Below are 24,385 nucleotides of genomic sequence, written 5' to 3' on the forward strand. Positions count from 1 at the left end.
ATGAGAGGACACAACCTCAGAATAGAGGGGTGTCCTTTTAGAACGGAGATGAGGAATCTTTTAGCCAGGGAGTGGTGAGTCTGCGGAATTCTTTGCCACAGGCAGCTGTGGAGGCCCAGTCTGTATGTATATTTAAGGCAGATGTTGATAGATTCTTGATTGGTCAGGGTATGAAGGGATATGAGGAGAAAGCAGGAGATTGGGATTGAGAGGAAAATTGGATCAGCCATTGAAAAAATGGTGGAGCAGACATGATGGGCCAAATGGCTTAATTCTGCTCCTATATCTTATGGGCTTCACTATCTTCGCCTCCACCAATTAGAGATTAGCTTTATTTGTCACGTACATCAAAACTTAGAGTGAGTTGCATTGCTTGATTGGGGATGTATTAGGACAGCTCGCAAGTGTCACTTTGTTTCCACTGCCAACATAGCATGTCTGCAGTTTGCTAATCCTGACTCCTATGTATTTGGAATGTGGGAGGAAACCAGAGCACCATGCGCTCATGCTGAGAACATACAAACTCCTTACAGATAGCGGTGAGAATCGAACCCTGACCGGTGATCGCTGGCGCTGTGAAGCAATTGCGCTGCTATGCACCATGCTGCCCTATTTTCATGTCAGCTGCAGACAGACTAACCAGACCACTTACATTCTCTTTCCAGGTCATTTACAACAGGTGAACCTCATGTTATCAAAGGGGTTGCATTCTTCGAAAGCTGTTTATATTCTGACCTTCCATTATAAATAGAGCCGTGTTCCTATGGGATGTTTTGTTTGCTACAGTAACGATGAGTATCAAGACTAGTGCTTTGCCTCCATGGTAGCTTACTGGTTAATGTTAATGCTATTACAGCTCAGGGCTTTCTGGAATTCAGAGTTTATTTCTGGTGCCCGTCTATAAGAAGTCTAAGTTGTCCTCCCTGTAGAATGTCTGCATTTTCCCCAGGTGCTCTGGTTTCTTCCCACAGTCTAAAGACATACATGGTAAGTTAATTGGTCATTGGAAATTACCTCCTGATTAGGTTAGGGGACTGCATGGCTGAAAGGGCCAGAAAAGTACTTCACACAGTATCACTCAATAAAATAATGGGGGACCACTTGAGAGATTAGTTTTGGAATCTGACGAGGCATATTAAATGGCTAGCTGCTTTCTAGAGACCCAATCTCTTAACACTTTCTAGCCTTCAGGTTGGAGATGTACTCTTGTAAATGGATCTCAAATACAGGTAAGGTTAGTGATATAGTGATCAACAAATAACAGTGATCATTCAGGTTTTCAATCTGTGTGTCAACTTTCTAGTTCTGTTTCAGAGGATAATAAATGATGGATGACTCCTGGCTGCCTGATTCAATGTTGTATGTGTACCCCATACCTTTACCATTCCCTAAATTCCCTGATTAGATCCTAGCCCCAAACCAATTCCCTGACACTATCTATAACCCTTGATTAGAATTCAGCATGTAAATCACTCCTGGTTACCTGTCAATCCATGTGTAAACTCCACTCCCCCTCCCCCCACTGTAATACATGCTACCCACCATCAATAAGTGAAAGGTGCCAGAAAAGGGCCAAGTAACATCATGAAGGATCCCACCCACCCTGCCCATGGACTGTTTGTCCCACTCCCATAAGGGAGGAGGCTACACAGCATCAATGCCAGGACCACTAGACTCAAAAACAGTTACTTTCCCCAAGCATTAAGACTGATCAACACCTCCACCACTAACTCCCCCACTACTGTATTATTTCCTGTCAGCCACCTTATGTACGGCCTAATGTCACTATTTGGACATTTAATCAATTTATAGAAGCTATCTTATCTACTTAAGCTTGTGTATTTTTTGCTTTATCTTTTATGATTTTTTTTTGAGGGTGCATCAGATCTGGAGTACCAATTATTTAATTCTCCATACATTTGTGTAGAGAAAATTACGTTACACAATCTTGAATTGTGAAGCTTTGCTCCCTCTAGTGGAAGATGATAATCACAAAAATACAACTGCAGATGCTGTTATGTACACAGTGGAAGATGATGATTGGTATCTATATTGGTAAAATTTGTAGTTTTAAATTTTCACTCATGTATACTCCATTCATCATAATGAGTTTTATGTATCTCAGTAGTTGAATTGTGTCCATAGAAATGTGTAGCTATATAAGCACAAACTTGTTTTCTCTGTGGGTCAAATTCAACCTACACTCCACTCTTCAGAAACAGCTTTTTATCCTCTGACATCAGATTCTTGAATGGTCCTTTTGTTGTACAATTTATTTATTTAGTAATTTATAGTGATTTTATATCTCTCTTGTACTGCAGACACAAAACAACACATTTCACACCTTCTCCATTTCCTTTCCAGTCCTGAGGAAGGGTCTCGGCCTGAAACTTTGACTGTTTCCATAGATACTGCCTGACTTGCCGAGTTCCTCCAGCATTGTGTGTGTTACTCTGGATTTCCAGCATCTGCAGAATCTCTTGAGTTTATTATTACAAACCATATAAGACAGTGATAATAAACCCGAGGAACATGCACAAGATGCTGGAGGAACTCAGCAGTCAGGCAGCCTCTGGAGAAGAACTAAACGTTAATGTTTTGGGCCAAGACCCTTCATTGGGCCGTTTATTCCTCATCATAGACTATTTCGAGAAATTTCAAAAATCTGAAGTGCAAAGGGACTTGCGAGTCCTCATGCAGGATTCCCGAAAGGTTAATTTGCAGGTGGAGTCAGTGGTGAGGAAGGCAAATCCGATGTTAGCATTCATTTTGAGGACTAAAATGTTCAAGTAAATTTATTCTCAGAGTACATGCACATCACCATATACAACCCTGAAATTCTTTTTCTGCAAGTGTGTTTAGCAAATCTATAGAATAACTGTAAACAGGACCTGTAAACTGTAAACAAACTCTGCAAATGCAGATATAAAAATAGCAATAAATAACGAGCATGAAATAACAAGACAAAAGAGATCTTAAATGAGTGTAGTTATCCCTTTTTGTTCAAGAATATAAAAACAAGGATGTAATTTTGAGACTTTGTGAAGTACCGGTGAGGCCTCATTTAGAGTAGAGTTTTGGGCCCCTTTTCTAAGAAAGGATGTGCTAAAACTGGAGAGGTTTCAAAGAAGGTACACAAAAATGATTCTGGGATTGAAAGGGTTGTCATATGAAGAGTGTTTGACGGCTCTAGGCCTGTACTCACTGGAATTTAGAAGAATGGGGTGGGGGGTGGATGCGGAGAGGATGCTTCCTGTGTCAAGTCATTTTTTATTGTCATTTCGACTATAACTGCTGGTACAGTACATAGTAAAAATGAGACGACGTTATTTCAGGACCATGGTGTTACATGAAACTGTACAAAAACTAGACTGAACTACTTAAAAAACAACACAGACGAAAAAAAACCAGTAGACTACAGACCTACCCAGGACTGCATAAAGTGCACAAAACAGTGCAGGCATTACAGTAAATAACAAGACAATAGGCACAGTAGAGGGCAGAAAGTTGGTGTCAGTCCAGTCTCTGGGTATTGAGGAGTCTGATAGCTTGGGGGAAGAAATTGTTACATAGTCTGGTTATGAGAACCCAAATGCTCCAATGCCTTTTCCTAGATGGCAGGAGGGAGAAGAGTTTGTATGAGGGGTGCGTGGGGTCCTTCATAATGCTGTTTGCCTTGCGAATGTAGTGTGTAGTGTATGTCTGTAATGGCAGGAAGAGAGTTCCCGATGATTTTCTCAGCTGACCTCACTATCCGCTGTAGGGTCTTGCGATCCGAGATGGTGGCAATTTCCATACTAGGCAGTGATGCAGCTGCTCAGGATGTTCTCAAAACAACCCCTGTAGAATGTGATGAGGATGGGGGGGGGTGGGAGATGGACTTTCCTCAGCCTTTGCAGAAAGTAGAGACACTGCTGGGCTTTCTTTGCTATGGAGCTGGTGTTGAGGGACCAGATGAGATTCTCCGCCAGGTGAACACCAAGAAATTCGGTGCTCTTCACTTTCAATCCTTTTTTATTGATTTTCAAATAAAGAATATACAAATCAGAAGAGGAGTTTAACAAGTAGATAATATAAAAGACATATAAACAGCAATAGTAAAAACAGAAAGTATATAATGTCAAAATCAAATAGGTAAAATATTATGCTGTTATGTATACAATGGTCAAGAAAAAAACTACAACTCATAGCAATCATAAAAAAATTGGAAATTTTATTGATAACGAAAAAAAACCCACTAAACTGAAACAAAAAAGGGAAAGAAAAAGAAAGATTGGGCAGTCCAATTGAGGATAAAATTAGAAAAAAAAGAGAAAAAAACATGTCCTTCCAGTCATCTCCGAACCTTCGTGGACAAGGATTTTCCCCAAAGAGAATAAAGAAAAATAAATAAATAAAAATAAATCAAATCATGTGAAAATATTGAATAAAGGGTCACCAGACTTGTTCAAAATTAAAAGATGTATCAAATGTCCGGCTTCTAATTTTCTCCAAGCTTAAACTTGACATGATGGTGCAGAGCCAATAGAAAACAGTAGGCGGGTTAAGATTCTTTCCAGTGCAACAAAATAGCTCTCCTAGCCAATAAAGTTGAAAAAGCTATCACATGTTGGGCGGAAGCAGACACTTTGCTTGCTTCCTCTGGAATAATCCCAAAAATTGCTGTAAGTGGATTAGGTTGAACATCCATATCTATAACTAGATAATATTCCAAACACATCCCTCCAAAAATTATTTAAACTTACACATGACCAAAACATATGAGTTAGAGTAGCCACTTCTGCATTACATCTGTCACAAATAGGGCTTATATTAGGAAAATATGCGCCAATTTATCTTTGGACATATGGGCCCTGTGTACTTTCTTAAACTGAATTAAGACATGGCATGCGCAGATAGATAAATTATTGACTAAATAATAAATTTTACTCCATTGATTATCTGAGAGTGAATGTTGAAGTTCTACTTCCCAGGTGCGTTGAACCCTATCATTAGCGGAATATGTGAGCATTCATTAGCTGTTTATAAATGATAGCTATTAATCATTTTTGAAAAGGATTAAACTGAAAAATAACTTAAGCCAAATTTAAAGAGCAGGCCAAGGGGTAATTTAGTAAAAAATCATGTAAAAAAATTCCTAACCTGTAAATACCTGAAAAAATGTGAATTAGAGATATCATATTTATCCATTAACTGTGAAAAAAGACATTAAACAGTCTTGTAAAAACAAATCTAAAGAAGTTTTTATTCACTTAATTTTCCATGTTAGAAAAGCCTTATCCAAAGTTTAAAAAAGCTGGTGCTCTTAACAATCTCTACCGAGGAGCCATCGATGTTCAGCGGGGAGTGGTCACTCCATGCCCTCCTGAAGTCAACAACCATCTCTTTTGTTCACTTTCAGAGACAGATTGTTGGCTTTGCACCAATCTGTTAGCCGCTGCACCTCCTCTCTGTATGCTGGTGGAGGGAGTCCTGCTGGGACACAGTAATTGACAAGGGTGATCTAAAGCTCAGAATCAGGTTTATTATCACTGACATATGTTGCAAGATTAGTTGTTTTGTGGCAGCTAGTACATTACAAGACAAACTTTTTTAAAGTTATAAAAATCAATTAATAGTTTATAAGATGAATGACAAGGGAGTGTTTAGAAATCTAATGGCAGTGGGAAGAGCTGTTCCTAAAAGGATGAGTGTGGGTATTCAGATTCCAGTACGTCCTACCTGATGGTAGTAATATGAAGAGGATTTGCCTTCAGATCTGAGGACAACGAACCTATTAATCTGTGGTATTCATTGCTATAGATGGGTGTGCAGGCCAAGACATTGGATACTTTTTTTAGGTGGAGGGTGATAGGTTCTTGATTAATCATTGGGTCAAATGTTACAGGGAAAAGGCAGGAGAATGACCAATAAGATATTGGAGCAGAATTAGGCCATTTAGCTTTAACCCACTTCTTGCCATTTCCAGTGCACATGGCTTGATGAGATCTTACACAATTGTATGGGGCATCTTGGATTTGGCCACTTTATATGCCACTTGGTATGAAGCTAGAAGTAGTGGTTTTTCAACAGAAATAAAACCTAATTTTGGAAGAGTTCCTTGTGAATCAAAACAAGCTCTTCTGATTTTCAATGACCCAACATCATGTCCTTCAACATCAGCTCCGCCATGCTTGTTCTTGAAGTGCTCTTGAAGCTTGGATAGCTTCAGATTTGAGTTGGAAAACACAACGCTACAAAGAATGCACCGGGGTTTTTGCAAGCCATCATTTCCTGTTGTGCAAGTGAAACCAAAGCACACATTTCAAAGTTTTTTTTCTCTTAAAAGGTTTTTCTCTTGAATCATTGATAATTCTGAATTGTGTTAGTTGAGGAGGTATCATGGTTAGCACCAAGGACTTTGAATCATGTGATGGGAGTTCAAAGGATTTTGTTTGGAATTGTTCTTTTGTGCACTTCTCAGTTTTGAAAGTTGCATGCCTGCCCATTTTTTCCCTTGTCCCAAAGGAGGGTTACAGAGCTTTGTACAAATGTAGAAAATTCAGCAATGAGAAATGATACAGATCACTTGATTGTCAGAGCTCAGTAAGCTTTTTTTTTCTGGTAAGGCAAGACTCTTTTTGTTGTTTTACTACTGTATTTATCATAATGGGTTAACATAGACAGACTTCAGCATATCACGGCCGAGAAGGGACTTTTATAGCTACCATGATCTGAAAGAAATACATGCAGAACTAGAAATGCTGGAAGAACCCAGCCAGGGTGTGCAGCAACTGTGGGAGAGAAACCAAAGTTTTGGATCAGCATCCCTTTCTCACAACTGGGGAGTGAGAGCACGATGGAATAATGGCAGCTTGTTCCAAAATCTGACACTCAGTTTTATTTTTAATTAAATACAGTGGCTTATTTTGAGTACATAAATAAAAAACTATGCAAATTTATGAAGAAAATTCAAAAACTTAGACAAATTTCTACAGCTGTGTGGTGGAGAATATATTAACAGGCAGCATCACAGCCAGGTATGGAAACACCAATGCCCTTTGAACAGAATATCTCACAAAGTGTGGATATGGTCCAATCCATCACGGGTAAAGCCCTCTACACGGAGAATTGATGCAGGAAATCAACGTCCATCAACAGGGTTCTCCATCACCCAGACATGCTCACGTCTTGCTGTTGCCATCAGGAAGGAAGTACAGGAGCCTCAGAGCTCACACCACCAAGTTCAGGAACCGTTATTACCCCATAACCATCAGGTTCTTGAACTAGAGGGGATAACTTCACTTGCCCCGTCACTGAACTGTTCCCACAACCTATCGACTTACTTCCAAGGACTTTTCATCTCATGTACTCACGATTTTTATTCTTACTTTCTTATTATTTATTTATCTTTTGTATTTTTACAATCTGTTGTTTTACGTGAACTTCGATAAATTGATTTTTAACTTTGAAGTTAAGAAATCACAACGGAAGTTGCTCCAATAAACACGTTATCTACAATAAATACATACGATTAACACGTTGCATACAAAATACAAGAGATTCTGCAGTTGCTGTTAATCCAGAGTTACACACACAGAGTGCCGGAGGAACTCAGCAGGTCAGGAAGCATCTATGGAAAAGTTTCGAGCCGAGACTTTTCACCAGGACTGGATTCTTCTCCATAGATGCTGCTTGACTTGCTGAGTTTCGCCAGCATTTTGTGTGTGCTACATACAAAAATTCATAAATAAATACATTAAATATAATACAAACACAAAGTACAATGTAACAATACACAGAATAAACAGCACCGACCCCGCCTGAGCAACTCATTCCTTCTCCGGCCGCCTTCTCCAACGTCATGAAATCACCATTTCCTCCAATCACCGGCCGCGATCTAAAAACCATGGTAACTCCAGCCCCCCCCCCCACCTTTCCATGTCCTGCTCATGACTCATAAATACCTTCGTTTTTCCCGACAGATGGCGATTGTCGGATATTATATACAGTATATTTGCACACGACTGATTCAGAGTTTTTGTACTTGGCCGTAAGGGATTTACAGAAGTAACTTTGAACTCTGGGTTAAAGGTTACAGTCAAGATGGCCGCTGTCAGGGACGGCGGTTCGGGAGCGCGCGCCCCGGGTTGTTGACCGGTTTCCCGCCGTCGGTGACGGGTCGCCGGCTCACACTCCCCTCGCCCCGTCCCCGGGATAGTCCGCCCCTGTCCCAGCTCATTCTGACCCACAACCTCCTCTATCCGCCCGTTTACAACCCGTCCGGCTGACTCTGATCAGCAATTCCAGCCCTCTACCCGCCTGTTTACAACCCACTCCCCATCCCGCCGACCCGGCTCACTCCCCCCTTCCCCTCCCTGGGATAATCCACCCCGTCCGGCTCACTCTGATCAGCAACTCCAGCCCTCTACCCGTCTGGTAACAAGCCATTCCCCATCCCGCTGACCCGACTCAACACTCCTCCCTCTCATCCGCCCCTGTCCTGGCTCACTGACCCGCAACCTCCCTCCAGCCCTTGCCCCCTGTTTACTATCCACGTCCCCATCCCGCTGACCCGGCTCACACCCCATCCGTCCGCCGCTCACTATCGTTTCCCGCTCATACCTCTGTCAACCGGCCCCCTCCCTCACTCACTCTCGCCGTCCTTTCAACCACGAAGCTCCCCATTCTCACCCCTCTCCGGCAGACCAGCGGTCACTACTTAGCACCTCACCCTCAAATCCGTTGACCTTCCACCCACCCAAATCTGTAACTTGGGTGATTGCTGACCTAACCCTCCTCAAGGTGTGGAGAGCCCTGCGCCCATCCTTCCCACCCCCAGTGTCTGAGATGAGAAAAGGCGGTGCGAACCGGCGAGGGATTTGAGCAAAAGGAAGAACGGCCGGAGACATGAACAGGAAGAAAGGCGATAAAGGGTTCGAGAGCCCGAGGCCATATAAGTTATAAGTATCTCCCTTCTCTTGGTTGTGTGTGTGTTAAATGTTGCTCTTCCTGGTCCCGTATTCTTTCCAAACTTTGAGAAAAGCGGGATAGTAACGACAGCTTTTGAGGTTTTTCCCAAAGAAACTTTTGGAATGAACAGCACAACCTTGAAGGGCTCCCAACAAGGTCTTAGAGGGATGGTGGTGATAACAGTTTGTAGTTAGTAGCATCTTTAAATTTGTAAAGGATCCCATATGTGTACTGAGTGACACAGGAAGAAACAGGTATGTTAAGTTTAAGCAATATCATAAAGTATCATTTAATAACAACACACACAAAATGCTGGTGGAACACAGCAGGCCAGGCAGCTGGACTTACCTTCATCAGGACTTGGGTCTTGGCCCGAAACGTCGACAGCGCTTCTCCCTATAGATGCTGCCTGGCCTGCTGTGTTCCACCAGCATTTTGTGTGTGTTGATATAAAGTATCATTTTCCTGGATAAGTTCAGGACAGAATCTAAAGCTGGGAGATCAGGGCAAAGTGTGGCTCTTATAGACAAATGACTGGAATTGGATAGACATAAATCTTAGCTCTAAGATTACAGGAGATGCATGGGAAGTAAAGATCTGTAATCAAAAAATATTTGATGGCAGCAATGGCAAAAATACTGTAACTCAGTAGCAGTTTTCATTCAGAATCAGGTTTAATATCACTGGCATACATCATGTAATTTGTTGTTTTGCGGCAGCAGTACTTTGCAATACATAATAATAAAAACTAAATTATGGTAAGTATACATTAAAAATAAATAGTTAAAAAAGAGAAAAAAAAAGTAGTGGTGGTATTCATGGGTTCAGTATTCATTCAGAAATCTGATGGCAGAGGGGAAGAAGCTGTTCCTCAATCATTGAGTGTGTGTTTCAAGGCTCCTTTACCTCCTCTCTGATAGCAATGAGAAGAGGTCATAAACATGAGAAAGTCTGCAGATCCTGTAAATTGAGAGCAACACACACAAAATTCTGGAGGAACTTGGGTCAGGCAGCATCTATGGAGAGGAATAAACAGTTAATGTTTCGGGCCAAGAACGTTCTTGAAGACTATAAAGGATGGGGGAAGATGCCAGCATGTCAGTGAGAGAGGGTTTTACTGAAATCCTGTTGAAAAGATTTAAACAGTTGTAGAAGAGGTTATGCGTGGGTTCACTTGGTTTTGTTGAAGTCCAGCATTTCATTCTGGGAACAGCTTATGTTTATGAAGAACCTGAGATAATTTCATTCCAAGTAGACAAACATCTGAATTAAGATTTGGCAGAGGGTGAGGTTATTGAGATTATAAGAACATAACAATTTGAAGTAGCTGTGAGCCATACACTCCCTTAAGTCCGCACCACATTTCATGTTTGATCTTGTTTCATCTTCTTTGGCAATAAAGAAAAATACGGATGCTGGACTCCAGATCATTGACATTCCAAATCAGTTCTCCCTCCAATCCTATTAGTGGCTAGAAATGCCTTAGTGCAAGTGTGGAATATATATAATGATTGAACATCCATAATCCTTTGAGACAGAATTCTAATGACTTACACCATTTGTGCTTAGAGATTTCTCCTTGTTCCACACTAAATGAATAAAGATGGCTTGTATGACTACTCTTCTACATCTAGACTCTCCAACTGATATCTTGGGTATCTTCCCTGCAAGTCCCCCTCAGTTCCAATGACATCAATGTCTCAAATCTCCTCTCTGAAATCAAGAGTTAAAGTATGGTTAACGGAATTGAAGGCAAGTGGAAATGGTTGCCCCATGATGACAGGAAACGTATGCGGGAGATTTTATAAAGTGGAAAAGCCATTGCACTGGGGCAGTTCCACTGTCTTGACCTCAGGAGTCCTACTGAGTTCCTCCAGCATTTAGTATGTGTTGCATACCATTTCCGTTCCTCTACTTAGTTACTTTATCATGTGAACCAGTACATTAGGGTCCTTCTATAAATCAATATTTCCTGGATTCTCCTGTAAACAAAAGTAATCTTCCATGTTTATTAGCAAAGGAAAAAAACATTCTTTTTTTTATGTAATGCATCTACCACCACCTGCCCATGTAGTTAATCTTTGCAGACAGCTTTCATCCATGGCTTGCTCACCCATCCAGATTTGAGTAGCATTTGATGCAAAGAAAACAGTTCAAAGTAAATTTATTTTCAAAGTACATATATGTCACTGTATACTGGGCAATCCTAGGTTTGCTTTCTTGCGGGTATATTCAATAAATCCAATATCCATAATAGAGGGACTGCATAGATTTGCTGTCAAGTTAGGTTCAGCAGATGAATGCAGAAAGTTTCAGGGAGATATTGACAGACCAGTTTCCTCCCACAGTCCAAAGACTGGGTTAATTGCTCATTGTAAATTATCCTGGTGACTAGGTTAGGGTTAAATCAGGGTTGTTGGTGGTTGCTGGGCAGCGTGGCTGGAAGGGCATGTTTCATGCTGTAGCTCAATAAATCAATCTAAAAGTGAGGTGACCTTTGGATTTTAAAAAGATAACATCTAATTATAAGAAGCTAGGAAATGTGGCAGAATAGTGGAATGAGCAGGTACAAAATGTAAATAGAAATGTCTTTGGTGTGATTATTTTATTTATTTAATTTAGAGATACAGCGCATAACTTGCCCCCAATGAGCTGTGTGGCTCAGCAACCCACATAATTAATCCTTGCCTAATTACAGGGCAGTTTACAATGACCAATTAACCTACTAACTGGTGTGTCATTGGACTGTGAGAGGAATCTGGAGCACTCGGAGAAAACCCAGGCACTCATGACCAGGGAGTATGAACCTCTTACAGATGCTTGCATTTGACCTCTGAACTTTGACACCTTGAGCTGTAATAGCATTGTGCTAACTGCTACTGTGACTGAAAGTAATTTACTTATACCAATGACAGCCACTATCACACCTCCCAACATAGAACGGTTCTTTCTACTTTGATTAACTGTGCGAAACTGTTGTGGACCTAGAGAGTCTCCCCAAGGAAATTAGACAGTTCCTACAGAATGGCTTCAAGGTGAAGGAAATCAGTTGGGCCCTGAAAGAAAAACCAGGGAACTTAACAATGAGGAGGAATGCATCACTATCTTCGCTATATTTCCATGGTTTCTGGAAGGATCCCTAAGATTGTGAAGAAATACCTGATTAATACCATCCACAAAACTGTAAGGAAGCTCAAGTCACAGCTTATGCGGGTCAAAGATGACCTCGGACTCAGTTCGGGTGGTGTTTTCAGGGTTCCCCGTGAACGTGGAGCAGTGTATATTGGCCAAATGGGACGATTGGTGGAAACCTGCATCAAGGAGCACGGGAGGTGTATCCATTTGAGTTATCTGGAGAAATTGGCAACATATGCAATGGCCATAGAATTGATTTTAATGGCACAAGACCATGATGCCACACCAATGGCTTTGGGACCACCTGACAAAGGAAGCCCTTGAAATAAAATTAGAGGAAATGAATTTTAACAAAAACAATGGTCTTGCTCTTAGTAAGATCTAGAATTCTACTGTAAACAAGGTAGGAGAGCGGAAGCTTGATTGAATGAAGATTAAACAATCAGAAAGGACAGATTACAGGGGTATAGATAGCTCCGGAATAGACATGCCCAGGCATCATCTCTGAAGAAGATGGCAGAGTTTGTCATTGAAACGTCAGGTATCAATTATAACTGACATTTGAAGCCCGAGAAGAGTTTATTAGTCATATATGCCGGGAAAGTACTAGATCTTTTTAAAAGTTATTTATTAGTGGAGAAAATAAATGAAACAGGATGTTCACATTATCTGAGTTCAGTTATGGGCAAAATTACATTGACCTGGAGGATGCAGAACTGTGTTGTGGTTCAGTTTAATTATAAGAATAGGCTGAATGAATTGTTTGTATTGCATACTTATATTACCTGAAATATTGAATTCTAATGGATTGTCAATTTGCTAATGTTGGAGAGGACCCATGTTCATAGATCCCTCAAAGTTGCTGCATTAAGTTGATAAGGTGATTAGGAGGGTGTATGGTGTGTTGGCTTTCACTTGTCAGGGGATTGAGTTCAAGAGCTGTGAGGTAATATTGCAACCTGTAGAACCCTGGTTGGACCACATCTGGAACATTGTGTTCAGTTCTGGTTGCCTCACTATAGGAAGGATGTGGTTTTTTAGAGAGGATACCAAGGAGATTTACCAAGTACACTGTCTGGATTCGAGTGCATGTCTTAAGAGGAAAGATGAAGTGATCTGGGGCTTTTATGAGAGGTGACTTGATAGAGGTGTAGAAGATGATAAGAGACAGATGGATTGACAATCAGAGACTTCCCTGGGAAGAAATGGCTTATACAGGAAGACATAATTTTAACGTGATAGGAGGAAAGTAGAGGGAGATGTCAGAGCTAGGTTCTTTCCACAGAGTGGCCAGAGGTGGTGGTAGAGGCAGTTACATTAGTGACATTTAAAGAAATCTTAGATTGGCACATGGATGAACGAGAGATGGAGGCTGACGTAGGAGGGAAGGGTTAGATTGATCATGAAGTAGGATAAAAGGTCAACACAACATTGTGAGTTGAAGGGTCTGTACTGTGCTGGAATGTTATATGTACTAAATATTGATAAGGTGTACAGTGGGAATGACTTCTGGGTGTGGACTCCCGAGCAATAGGTGGACTGTAGAAGAATGATGTTAGAAAATACTTATGCACATTGGGCAGGTTTACAGGGCCTGTTTTTATCAAGTTTGTGCTACATCCATCCAGGTACTGAAATGGATTTCACGATTAGACATAACGTTCTGTGGACATGTTGAGAATTCATGCACATTAATATGGTTGAGAAGGATTATAACTTCTGAGAGAAAGATTACGTATTTTGTTATTGATGAGGTAACTGTTAACCTGATGATCTTGTGAACTCTGGATGGAAAGCCTGTTAACTGGTGTCAAAAATTGAGAAACTACCTTCTGCAATGTTAAACCAGGACAATGACAATTTAATATGGTCTCAGCCCAAAATGTCACCTGTTCAATTCCCTCTGTAGATGCTGCCTTACTTTGTTGTGTTCCTCCAACGTTGAGTGTGTGTTGCTCTGGATTTCTAGCATCTGCAGAATCTCTTAGGGTTAATAGTTGCCTTTCTTCATGTTTGAAACAGCTGAGTGGAATATAACCTAAGCTTAGAGTTCTATTGTTACTTGTTGGAAAGAGTCACATAATATTTTGAAGCTGACAAGGTGCACTTGTGAAATGTTCAGCAATGTACAACACGAGTAAAATACCACAATGTTGTTTTTCACTGTATGATGGTGAAATTCTGGTTGCTATAGAGCTTCCTGAATTGTTAATTTATGATTATAATAGTACAAGAAAGATGCATTTCAATAACTATTTATTTATACAGCAGGTACTCTGTAGATTTATAGTCTATGTTTACACATCAGTCATACCGTATATACACATAGGGATATTATTGGCAAATGTTGGTGCTCTGCTCGTCTGTCAAAAAATATACAATGTTCTGAATGAGGTCTGTTTCACATTTTTATTGGTGGATTGACAAATTCCCTGCCGTGGATGGAGATCACTTGCAAGTTCAGGTCAGTGGCTATGGAAAAATGATCTGGTCTTCTGGCAGCCATCAGTTCACAGTCATGTACAGTGGATTCCGGCTAATTGGACCATCAGCTAATCCGGGCAGCCAATTATTTGGGACAACTCTTAGATTAGAACAAAAACTAATCAAGAAAATAGTTGGGATTCCCGTAGTTTATTTGGGACACCATGCTGCTTAATTGGGACAGGAGACTGTTGCTGAACAGTTTCTAACTAGCATCAGTTTTATCGAGGTGTTCTAATTTGTTCTGTTTCTTGTTTAAACACATTGTTTGGTACTCAGTTAAAATGGTAGTTTGTCTTTCATACCTTCTTGACTTTTTCCATGAACCTTCAGCTAATTGGGGCAGCCACTTAACTGAGCCAAAATGTACTGGTTCCAATGTACTCTAATTAATCAGAATCCTCTGTATTTTAAAATCAACAATTATATTTTGGATTGTGTATCACTTTAGAGTGATTGTACATGTTTCTGGAAGGAGTTCAGGAAATATTAGCGAAGAAACATTGCTCTATTTGTCATTTTAAAAAATGTAGTCAATTGCCTAATGACTTCTATTTGCATTGTAGAAATTAAATTCTGCACTGCAGACAGTTAGAACTGCAATTCAGCAGTAATAAGACACAGTTAACAGAGCATTTGGATTTACAGAAACTCTGCAGTCCTCAATCAGGACTTTTAATCTTAACCAATTAACCTTGTGAATAAAAGTGTTTTGTTCTGGATTCTGCTTAGGAGTAAAGTTGAGCCCTTGATACTCTTTAAGTTTGTTTGAATCTGGAACTGAACTAATTTATCTCCCCTCGAACCACATTCAATGTGAATTGATAACTTTTTATGACTGCTCACATTACAATGCGATTCATAAGATTGAAAGAAAATAATCGATTTTTCAAGTATCAAACAAGAGAAAATCTGCAGATGCTGAAAATCCAAGCAACACACACAAAATGCTGCAGGAACTTGGTAGGCCAAGCAGCATCTATAGAAAAGAGTACAGTCGACGTTTCGGCCGAAAGCCTTTGGCAGGACTGGATAGAAAAAGCTGAGCAGCTTAAAAGCTGGGGGAGGGGAGAGAGAAACACAAGGTGATAGATGAAACCTGGAAGGTGAAGGGTGAAGTAAAGAGCTGGGAAGTTGATTGGTGAAAGAGGCAGAAGGCCATGGAAGAAAGAAAAAGGAGGAAGGGGCATGAGAGGGAGGTGATGGCGGGCAAGGAGACAAACCGACCATATTCTTTTCTATAGATATTGCCTGGCCTGCTGAGTTCCTCCAGCATTTTGCGTGTTGATCAATTTTCCAAGTATGTACATGGTTGATGGCTTTAATCAGATCAAGGATGACTTGCATCCAATTGAGTTCTCAGGAATGGGCGATAACTTTGAGACATTTTTTCTCAAACAACATTTTTGCATAACAACTAGGATGAATGGTGAGGTCTTTGTCCGATGTCAGATAAAACCCTCTTGGCTCTCTCTTCTCGGCTTTCTCACCACTTCATTCAACAAAACCCATTAGCGTCCTCCCAATACTCATTATCCTTCAGCCCATATGTGCAAGCGGATAGGTATTTTTGACTATTGCTTACTTTTCCAAAGGACAGTCAATGATGGATTAAACACAGTGTTGTTCTCAGTGCCTCACGGAGTATTGTGAGCAGTTTTGGACCCCTTATCTTAGAAGTGATGTGCTGAAACTGGGGAGGGTTTGAAGGAGATTCACGAAAGTAATTCCAGGATCGAATGGCTTGTCTTGTAAAGGGTATCTGATGGCTCTGGGCCTGTATTCTCTGGAATTCAGAAGAATAAGGGGTGACTTCATTGAAACCTATTGAATGGTGAAAGGCCTTGATAGAGTGGATGTGGAGAGGATGTTTCCTATGGTGTGAGTGTTTAAGACTAGAGGACACAGCCTCAAAATAGGGGGGGGCGTCCTTTTAGATCAGAGATGTGGAAATTTTTCAGAGTGGTGAATCTGTAGAATGCTATAGGCAGCGGTGGAGGCCAAGTCTTTATGTATATTTAAGGCAGAGGATGATAGACTCTTGTTTGGTCAGGGCATGAAGGGATACGGGAGGAAGCCAGGAGATTGGGGCTGAGCGGAAAATTGGATCAGCCATGAAGAAATGGCGGAGCAGATTTGATGGGCCAAATGGTCTTAATTCTTCTCCTATACCTTATGGTCTTGTGTGCGGATTTGGATTGTGTAGCCAACATACAGCATAGTTTTGCAATGTTGTCCAAAACTACTGGAAAAGATCCTTGTCCTGTTTGACAGGGGCAATTTTTCTTTTAGTTTTAGTGCAGCAACTGAAGTAAATCATGTATTTGTTTTGTCGAAGTATTATATCCCTCCCACCCTCAATCCCCTTCACTAAATTGCTTGAATTAGTGCAGTCGTTCAATGAATGAATTTGAATGAATGCTGTATACTGAACTGTCATTTACTTTTGATTTCTTTCTTTATACAACTCACCAGGTGGTCTGCATAACTAATATAAACTTTCAGAGGAAGTCTGTTATAGTAAGTAACCAGCTTTTTCCCCCCAATTTTTTTTTTGCACAAAATACAAATTCAGACATTCTAAACAGAGCTCTTTTATGTTTTATGTTTACAGGGGTATGTGGAGTTGACCATTTTCCCATTACTTGCAAACCTCAGTAGAATTAAACTGAATAGCAAGCAATGTCGGATTTACAGAGTACGAATAAATGACTTGGAAGCTGCTTTCATTTACAATGATCCCACCCTGGAGGTCTGCCACCATGAATCAAAGCAGTGAGTATGTCATTAGGACTGTGCTCAAATTAAGAATGATGGAATACGTTCTGAAAAGGGCAGAGAGAGAAAGCTGGGCTTTTAAGTGGAAAAGGGGCCAAATCATCTCAGTCTAAGAAATCCTCATTGGATGTTGGAACATAACCTCCTCCTAATTTTGCAACTTAACATTTTTGAATTAAGAAATCTATTAATGTTATCAGTTTGTTGGCTACGGCATGACTTTATTGAGTGGCAGAGCAGGCATGAGGGTGTGAATGGCTCACTCCTGTTTTTAAAATCTTAAGTTCAATTCTGGAACACTAATATGTAAGATGTAAAATAACAGTTCTGTCTGTATTCTGCTTCTGTTTCTTCACTTGTAAATGGTTTGTATTGGGATGTGGGCTCCAGGGGCTGGCAGTCAGAATGTCAATTCCTCAGATATGAATTCTGGAAATACTTTGTTGGGAGGCTATATTACAGTGATCATGGGCTGTATAATCATATGTTTTAACATCTGCACTTCCAACATGATCTGCTGGAATACCAGGCTGATTAGGCACTGTAAAGAATGCTTCAGTACCCCACTGTCATCATGGTCGGTATCAAACATGTAAGCATTCCCCCAGCAGATACAAAATTTCATTGTAGCACAACCAAACCATTAATGAGTTGTTCCTTTATAATTTGACACTGTAATTTATGCTATTCATCTAAACAATATGGAGCACAGGGATAGTCTGAGAAATTGGCTTGGAACTTGAAGTGAACATTGTTCTAGGATCAGTATGGAGACAGGTCTCTTGGCCTAATGTGTCCATACTGACCTATCTAATCCCAGCTTCATGTGGTTGGACCATGTTATGACAAATGGTTCCCATATGGCCCCTACTTTGACCTGTCCAAATGTTTTTTTTCACTGAGAGGTGGCAGCACTAACTGCAGCCACATCCACTTCACTTTACAAATTCAACAAAACATGGGTTTAATACAAGACTTTAAGTGTTAAAGATAAAAGAATGTGCTAATTAGTGGATAATTCTAAAGCCCTGGAAATTAATTGCTGGGCCAGGAACAATTTTGTGTCTGGCTGCCTTATATAACATAGAATAGTACATCACAGTACAGGCCCTTCGGCCCACAATGTTGTGCCAACCCGTAAACCCTGCCTCCCATATAACACCACACCTTAAATTCCTTCATATACCTGTCCAGTAGTCTTTTAAATTTCACTAGTGTATCTGCCTCCACCAGTGACTCAGGCAGTGCATTCCACGCACCAACCACTCTGAGTAAAAAACCTTCCTCAAATATAACTTAAAGCTATGTCCTCTTGTATTGAGCAGTGGTGCCCTGGGGAAGAGCCGCTGGCTGTCCACTCTGTCTATTCCTCTTAATATCTTGCATACTCTATCATGTCTCCTCTCATCCTCCTTCTCTCCAAAGAGTAAACCCTAGCTCCCTTAATCTCTGATCATAGTCCATACTCTCTAAACCAGGCAGCATCCTGGTAAATCTCCTCTGTACCCTTTCCAATGCTTCCACATCTTTCCTATAGTAAGGCGACCAGAACTGGACACAATACTCCAAGTGTGGCCTAACCAGAGTTTTATAGAGCTGTATCATTACCTCGCGACTGTTAAACTTTATCCCTCGACTTATGAAAGCTAACCCCCCCCCCCCCATAAGCTTTCTTAACTGCCCTATCTACCTGTGAGGCAACTTTCAGGGATCTGTGGGCATGTACCCCCAGATCCCTCTGCTCCTCCACACTACCAAGTATCCTGCCATTTACTATGTACTCTGCCTTGGAGTTTATCCTTCCAAAGTGTACCACCTCACACTTCTCCCGGTTGAACTCCATCTGCCACTTCTCAGTCCACTTCTGCATCCTATCAATGTCTCCCTGCAATATTTGACAATCCTCTACACTATCCACAACACCACCAACCTTTGTGTCGTCTGCAAACTTGCCAAGAGGTCCCAGAACCAATCCTTGTGGGACACCACTAGTTACAACCCTCCAATCCGAATGTACCCCCTTCACCACAACCCTCTGCTTTCTGCAGGCAAGCCAATTCTGAATCCACCTGGCCAAACTTCCCTGGATCCCATGCCTTCTGACTTTCTGAATAAGCCTACCATGTGGAACCTTATCAAATGCCTTCCTAAAATCCATGTAGATCACATTCACTGCACTACCCTCATCTATATGCCTGGTCACCTCCTCAAAGAACTCGAGTATCAGGTTTGTTAGACACGAACTGCCCTTCACAAAGCCATGCTGACTGTCCCTGATCAGGCCATGATTCTATAAATGCCCATAGATCCTATCTCTAAGAATCTTTTCCAACAGCTTTCCCACCACAGACGTAAGACTCACTGGTCTATCATTACCCGGACTATCCCTACTACCTTTTTTGAACAAGGAGACAACATTCGCCTCCCTCCATTCCTCTGGTACCATTCCCATGGACAACGAGGACATAAAGGTCCTAGCCAGAGGCTCAGCAATCTGTTCCATTGCCTCGTGGAGCAGCCTGGGGAATATTCCATCGGGCCCCGGGGACTTATCCGTCCTAATGTATTTTAAAAACTCCAATGCCTCTTCTCCCTTAATATCAACATGCTCCAGAACATCAACCTCACTCATGTTGTCCTCACCATCATCAAGTTCCCTCTCATTGGTGAATACTGAAGAGAAGTATTCATTGAGGACCTCGCTCACTTCCACAGCCTCCAGGCACATCTTCCCACCTTTATCTCTAATCGGTCCTATCTTCACTCCTGTCAACCTTTTGTTCTTCACATAATTGAAGAATGCCTTGGGGTTTTCCTTTACCCTACTCGCCAAGGCCTTCTCATGCCCCCTTCTTGCTCTCCTCAGCCCCTTTTTAAGATCTTTTCTTGCTACCCTATATTCCTCAATAGACCCATCTGATCCTTGCTTCCTAAACCTCATGTATGCTGCCTTCTTCCATCTGACTAGATTCTCCACCTCACTTGTCACCCATGGTTCCTTCACCCTATCATTCTTTATCTTCCTCACCGGGACAAATTTATCCCTAACATCATGCATGAGGTCCCTAAACATCGACCACATGTCCATAGTACATTTCCCTGCAAAAACATCATCCCAATTCACACCCACAAGTTCTAGCCTTGTAGCCTCATAATTTGCTCTTCTCCAATTAAAAATCATCCTGTCCTCTCTGATTTTATCCTTTTCCATGATAATGCTAAAGGCCAGGGAGCAGTCGTCACTGTCCCCCAGATGCTCACCCACTGAGAGATCTGTAACCTGGTCCGGTTCATTACCTCATACTAGATCTAGTATGCCATTTCCTCTTGTCGGCCTGTCAACATACTGTGACAGGAATCCGTCCTGGACACACTTAACAAACTCTGCCCTGTCTAAGCTATTGGAACTAATCAGGTGCCAATCAATATTAGGGAAGTTAAAGTCACCCACGATAACAACCCTGTTATTTTTGCACTTTTCCAAAATCTGCCTCCCAATCTGCTCCTCGGTTTCTCTGCTGCTACCAGGGTGCCTATAGAATACTCCCAATAGAGTAACTGCTCCCTTCTTTTTCCTGACTTCCACCCATACTGACTCAAAAGAGAATCCTGCTATATTACCCACCCTTTCTGTAGTTGTAATAGTATCCCTGACCAGTAATGTCACTGTTCCTCCCCTTTTCCCTGCTCTCTATCCCTTTTAAAGCATTGAAATCCAGGAATATTGAGAATCCATTCCTGCCCTGGTGCCAGCCAAGTCTCTGTAATGGCCACTATATCATAATTCCATGTATGTATCCAAGCTCTCAGTTCATCACCTTTGTTCCTGATGCTTCTTGCATTGAAGTACACACACTTTAGCCCTTCTACCTTACTACCTTTACACCCTTTATTCTGCTTCTCTTTCCTCAAAGCCTCTCTATATATTAGATCTGACTTTACTCCATGCACTTCTTCTACTGCTCTATTGCTCAGGGCCCCATCCCCCTTGCAAGTTAGTTTAAACCCTCCTGAACCATGCCTGCAAACCTACCTGCAAGGATATTTCTCCCCCTTGAGTTCAGGTGCAACCCATCCAATCTGTACAACTTACGCAAACCTTTGTATAAAATGACATTAGTTATTTAGGTAGAAATGCTGTAAGAGACATAGAGCTTTTACTTCCCTGAAAATATTAAACCTGGTCAGTTGCCTTCTGTTAAAAACAGCAAATATGGACATAAAGCACAGACAGAAAGCTGAAATATGGAATTAGCTGTATCGTGCGGTGTGACTGACTAAAGTGTGACTCTGCTGAAAGATATAAAATGATGATGTTCCAGAGGTTCCATAGTTATACAGAAGTAAAAGAAATCATATTTAGGTAATTTGAAGTTTAAACATGAAGAGTAATATTGGCGTAATTGTGAAGTTAAAGTGAGAACATCAATGTTTGTCTGATTTTAGAAATGATCCCAATCTTATAATTGCATTTGAAATGATAACATATCTGATATCTCTGCAATTTTTATAGCAAAGAGTTTTATTTTTCAATTTGTGTGATGATTTTGGCAAAGCTTAAGAAACATTCAGAACACAAATCATTGATATTTATTAAATTTGGATTGAGCACACAGAATTTTCTCCACAATTTTGAAATTCTGTTGATTTGTTGATTAGCTGACAGTATTGCTGTATTTCAACAAGTGAAACAAATATATTTTAATTTCTTTTGTATTCTAGGCGAAATCTGAATTATTTTTCCAATGCCTATGCAGCAGCAGTCAGTGCTGTTGATCCTGACACTGGAAATGGAGAGCTATGTATCAAGGTTCCATCTGAACTATGGAAACATGTTGATGGTAAGTATAAGTGGGCACCACAGAATGCAGACTTTCAGTCAATTATTTGTGGCAATGCATGATCCACTTGGAAATCATGTTTATATATGTGCATGCAATGGATCTGACTGTTTAATTCTTAGATTAGACTGTTTTATTGTTAACAATCAATTATCTGCTTGTATTTTAAGCAGTTAATATATACACGTACACACACAAAATGCTGGTGGAACACGGCAGGCCAGGCAGCATCTATAGTGAGAAGCGCTGTCGACCCTTCATCAGGACCCTTCACCCGAAACGTCGACAGCGCTTCTCCCTATCGATGCTGCCTGGCCTGCTGTGTTCCACCAGCATTTTGTGTGTGTTGTTGTTTGAATTTCCAGCATCTGAAGATTTCCTCGTGTTTGCTCACTATATACACATAATAGTTTATTATGCTTCCTTGTGGCTATAATAGGTATTTGCAAGTTTAATATGCCTTCAGTTTAAGGTATAACAAAGAATAATTCTGGAAAGCTCTGGAAGCTCCTTTCTACTACATTATTTGAATAATGACTTTCTAATTTATTAACCCTTATTTATAAATTTGAATGGAATTTTCCTTATCTATCGGTATAAAAATAGTTTTTCAATGTTTGGCTCCTTCTTAAGTGACTTTGTCTCTCTCTTTGTTTAGTAGATCTCTATCACTTTCTCTTCAACTTTCCCTTGTTCCATCAGTGCTTAATAAAACATTTACTAAGCAACAAGTTTTGTGCCACTTTGCTGACTTCTGAAAGTGCCCTAGATCAAAAACATCAGAATCCAATAATGGCAACGTTATTAACTGAATTCAATAAATTTATTCTTCACTGGCATGGCACCAAATAATCTGATTATGTATTTAAAATAAATATAAAGGATGCAGGAGAATGAAAATTTGTTAAACTTGTGGAGTTAATTAATGCTGACATGAACAAGCAGCTCCAAGGGTGATAGAAGCAACCTCCATTGTAGATTTCAGTAAGATAAAGCAGACTATGATGAAAAAATAATTAGGTCTACAATGATGTTTGGGTGAATTCTCAGGGAGAATATGCTGAATACAATAACCTGGAAGGAGAAGTGAAGGACTAGTGAAAAGAGATTGAAACCTGAGTGCACTTAGCTTAATTGAGAACTCGAAAAGTATTCAATGGGCATGTAAATGTCAGCATGCAGATCGAGGCAGGGTGGAACCAGTTATGAGTGAAGGTTTTGTATTGTTAAAGATACAGACAGGACAAAGCTTGAATGTTCAATGAGTACTTTACCTTGCTGTTTTTCAAGAAAGGATCTATATATCACATTTGCAAATCATTGGAGTGATCAATAATTGAATAGTATCAGGCATTTTTGTCAATTGTAGTAGAAGATTACAATATACCACTCTTAGAAATGTTTTATCATTGCTATCTGGTTTACATTATTAGAGATGAAAGTTTTGAAGGTGTATATAGAATTTTCCTTGGACCAGCCAAAAGGAGGGCTTCATTTTGTTGTGCCCAATGTCGAAGGCAGCATGGCTGAGCGAGGTGCACATGTCTTTTCCTTTGGGTATGAAAACTGTACAAGGTGAGTATTTCCACTCTTGAGAGTTTCTGTAATGCTTTTCATATTAAGCACATTTTTAAATGTGTTGCTATAACCATTTGGACCATTGTGCTTGCATGTGTCTTAGAAAGAGCAATCTAATCAACCCCATTTCCCTACTCTTTCTACTAAATCTCTACTGACTTAATTTTTCACCTGATTTTGAAAGGTGCTTTTGACCAAGCTTACTCCCCTTTTAATCAACGTGTTTGAGAACTTCACAAATTATTTTTATTTGTTTAGAGATACAGCACAGTAACTGGCCCTTCCAGCCCATGAGCCCACACCACCCAATAACACCCTTGTGATCAATTAACCTACTAGCCCATATGTGTTTGGAATATGGTAGAGTACCGGTGTACCCAAAGGAAACATGCAGTCATGGGGACAATGTACAGATTATTCATGGCAGGAATTAAAACCAGGTCACTGGTGCTGTAATGGCGTTACGCTAACAGCGACATTGTTGTGCTGCCCCCAGTTGATGCACCAAATTAAGCATTTATTTTCACCCCTGATTCTTTGACCTGTCTATTTTTGGAAATAGATATCATTATTAAAGCTCTTAAATATTCTGAATGGTTCTATCTATCTATCTATCT

At 40.6% G+C, this 24,385-nt stretch overlaps 1 protein-coding gene across 2 annotated transcripts in view; it reads left to right on the forward strand.

Moving 5' to 3' along the window:
• Positions 1 to 8,093: 8,093 nt before the first annotated feature.
• taf2 (TAF2 RNA polymerase II, TATA box binding protein (TBP)-associated factor) overlaps positions 8,094 to 24,385 on the forward strand; it is a 108,152-nt gene continuing 91,860 nt past the window's right edge. The window contains exons 1-5 of one of the 2 annotated variants that reach the window (XM_059984745.1): positions 8,094 to 8,942; positions 17,037 to 17,091; positions 17,186 to 17,346; positions 22,072 to 22,190; positions 23,624 to 23,765. In XM_059984745.1, coding sequence (XP_059840728.1) covers positions 8,890 to 8,942; positions 17,037 to 17,091; positions 17,186 to 17,346; positions 22,072 to 22,190; positions 23,624 to 23,765 — 530 coding nt within the window. In that variant the 5' untranslated portion in view covers positions 8,094 to 8,889. Of the gene's footprint in view, positions 8,943 to 12,980; positions 14,552 to 17,036; positions 17,092 to 17,185; positions 17,347 to 22,071; positions 22,191 to 23,623; positions 23,766 to 24,385 lie in introns of those variants that run through there. The other variant, XM_059984739.1, reaches the window with a different exon arrangement.

Source organism: Hypanus sabinus, chromosome 1 (assembly GCF_030144855.1).
Source record: "Hypanus sabinus isolate sHypSab1 chromosome 1, sHypSab1.hap1, whole genome shotgun sequence".
NCBI classification, from domain to species: Eukaryota; Metazoa; Chordata; class Chondrichthyes; order Myliobatiformes; family Dasyatidae; genus Hypanus; species Hypanus sabinus.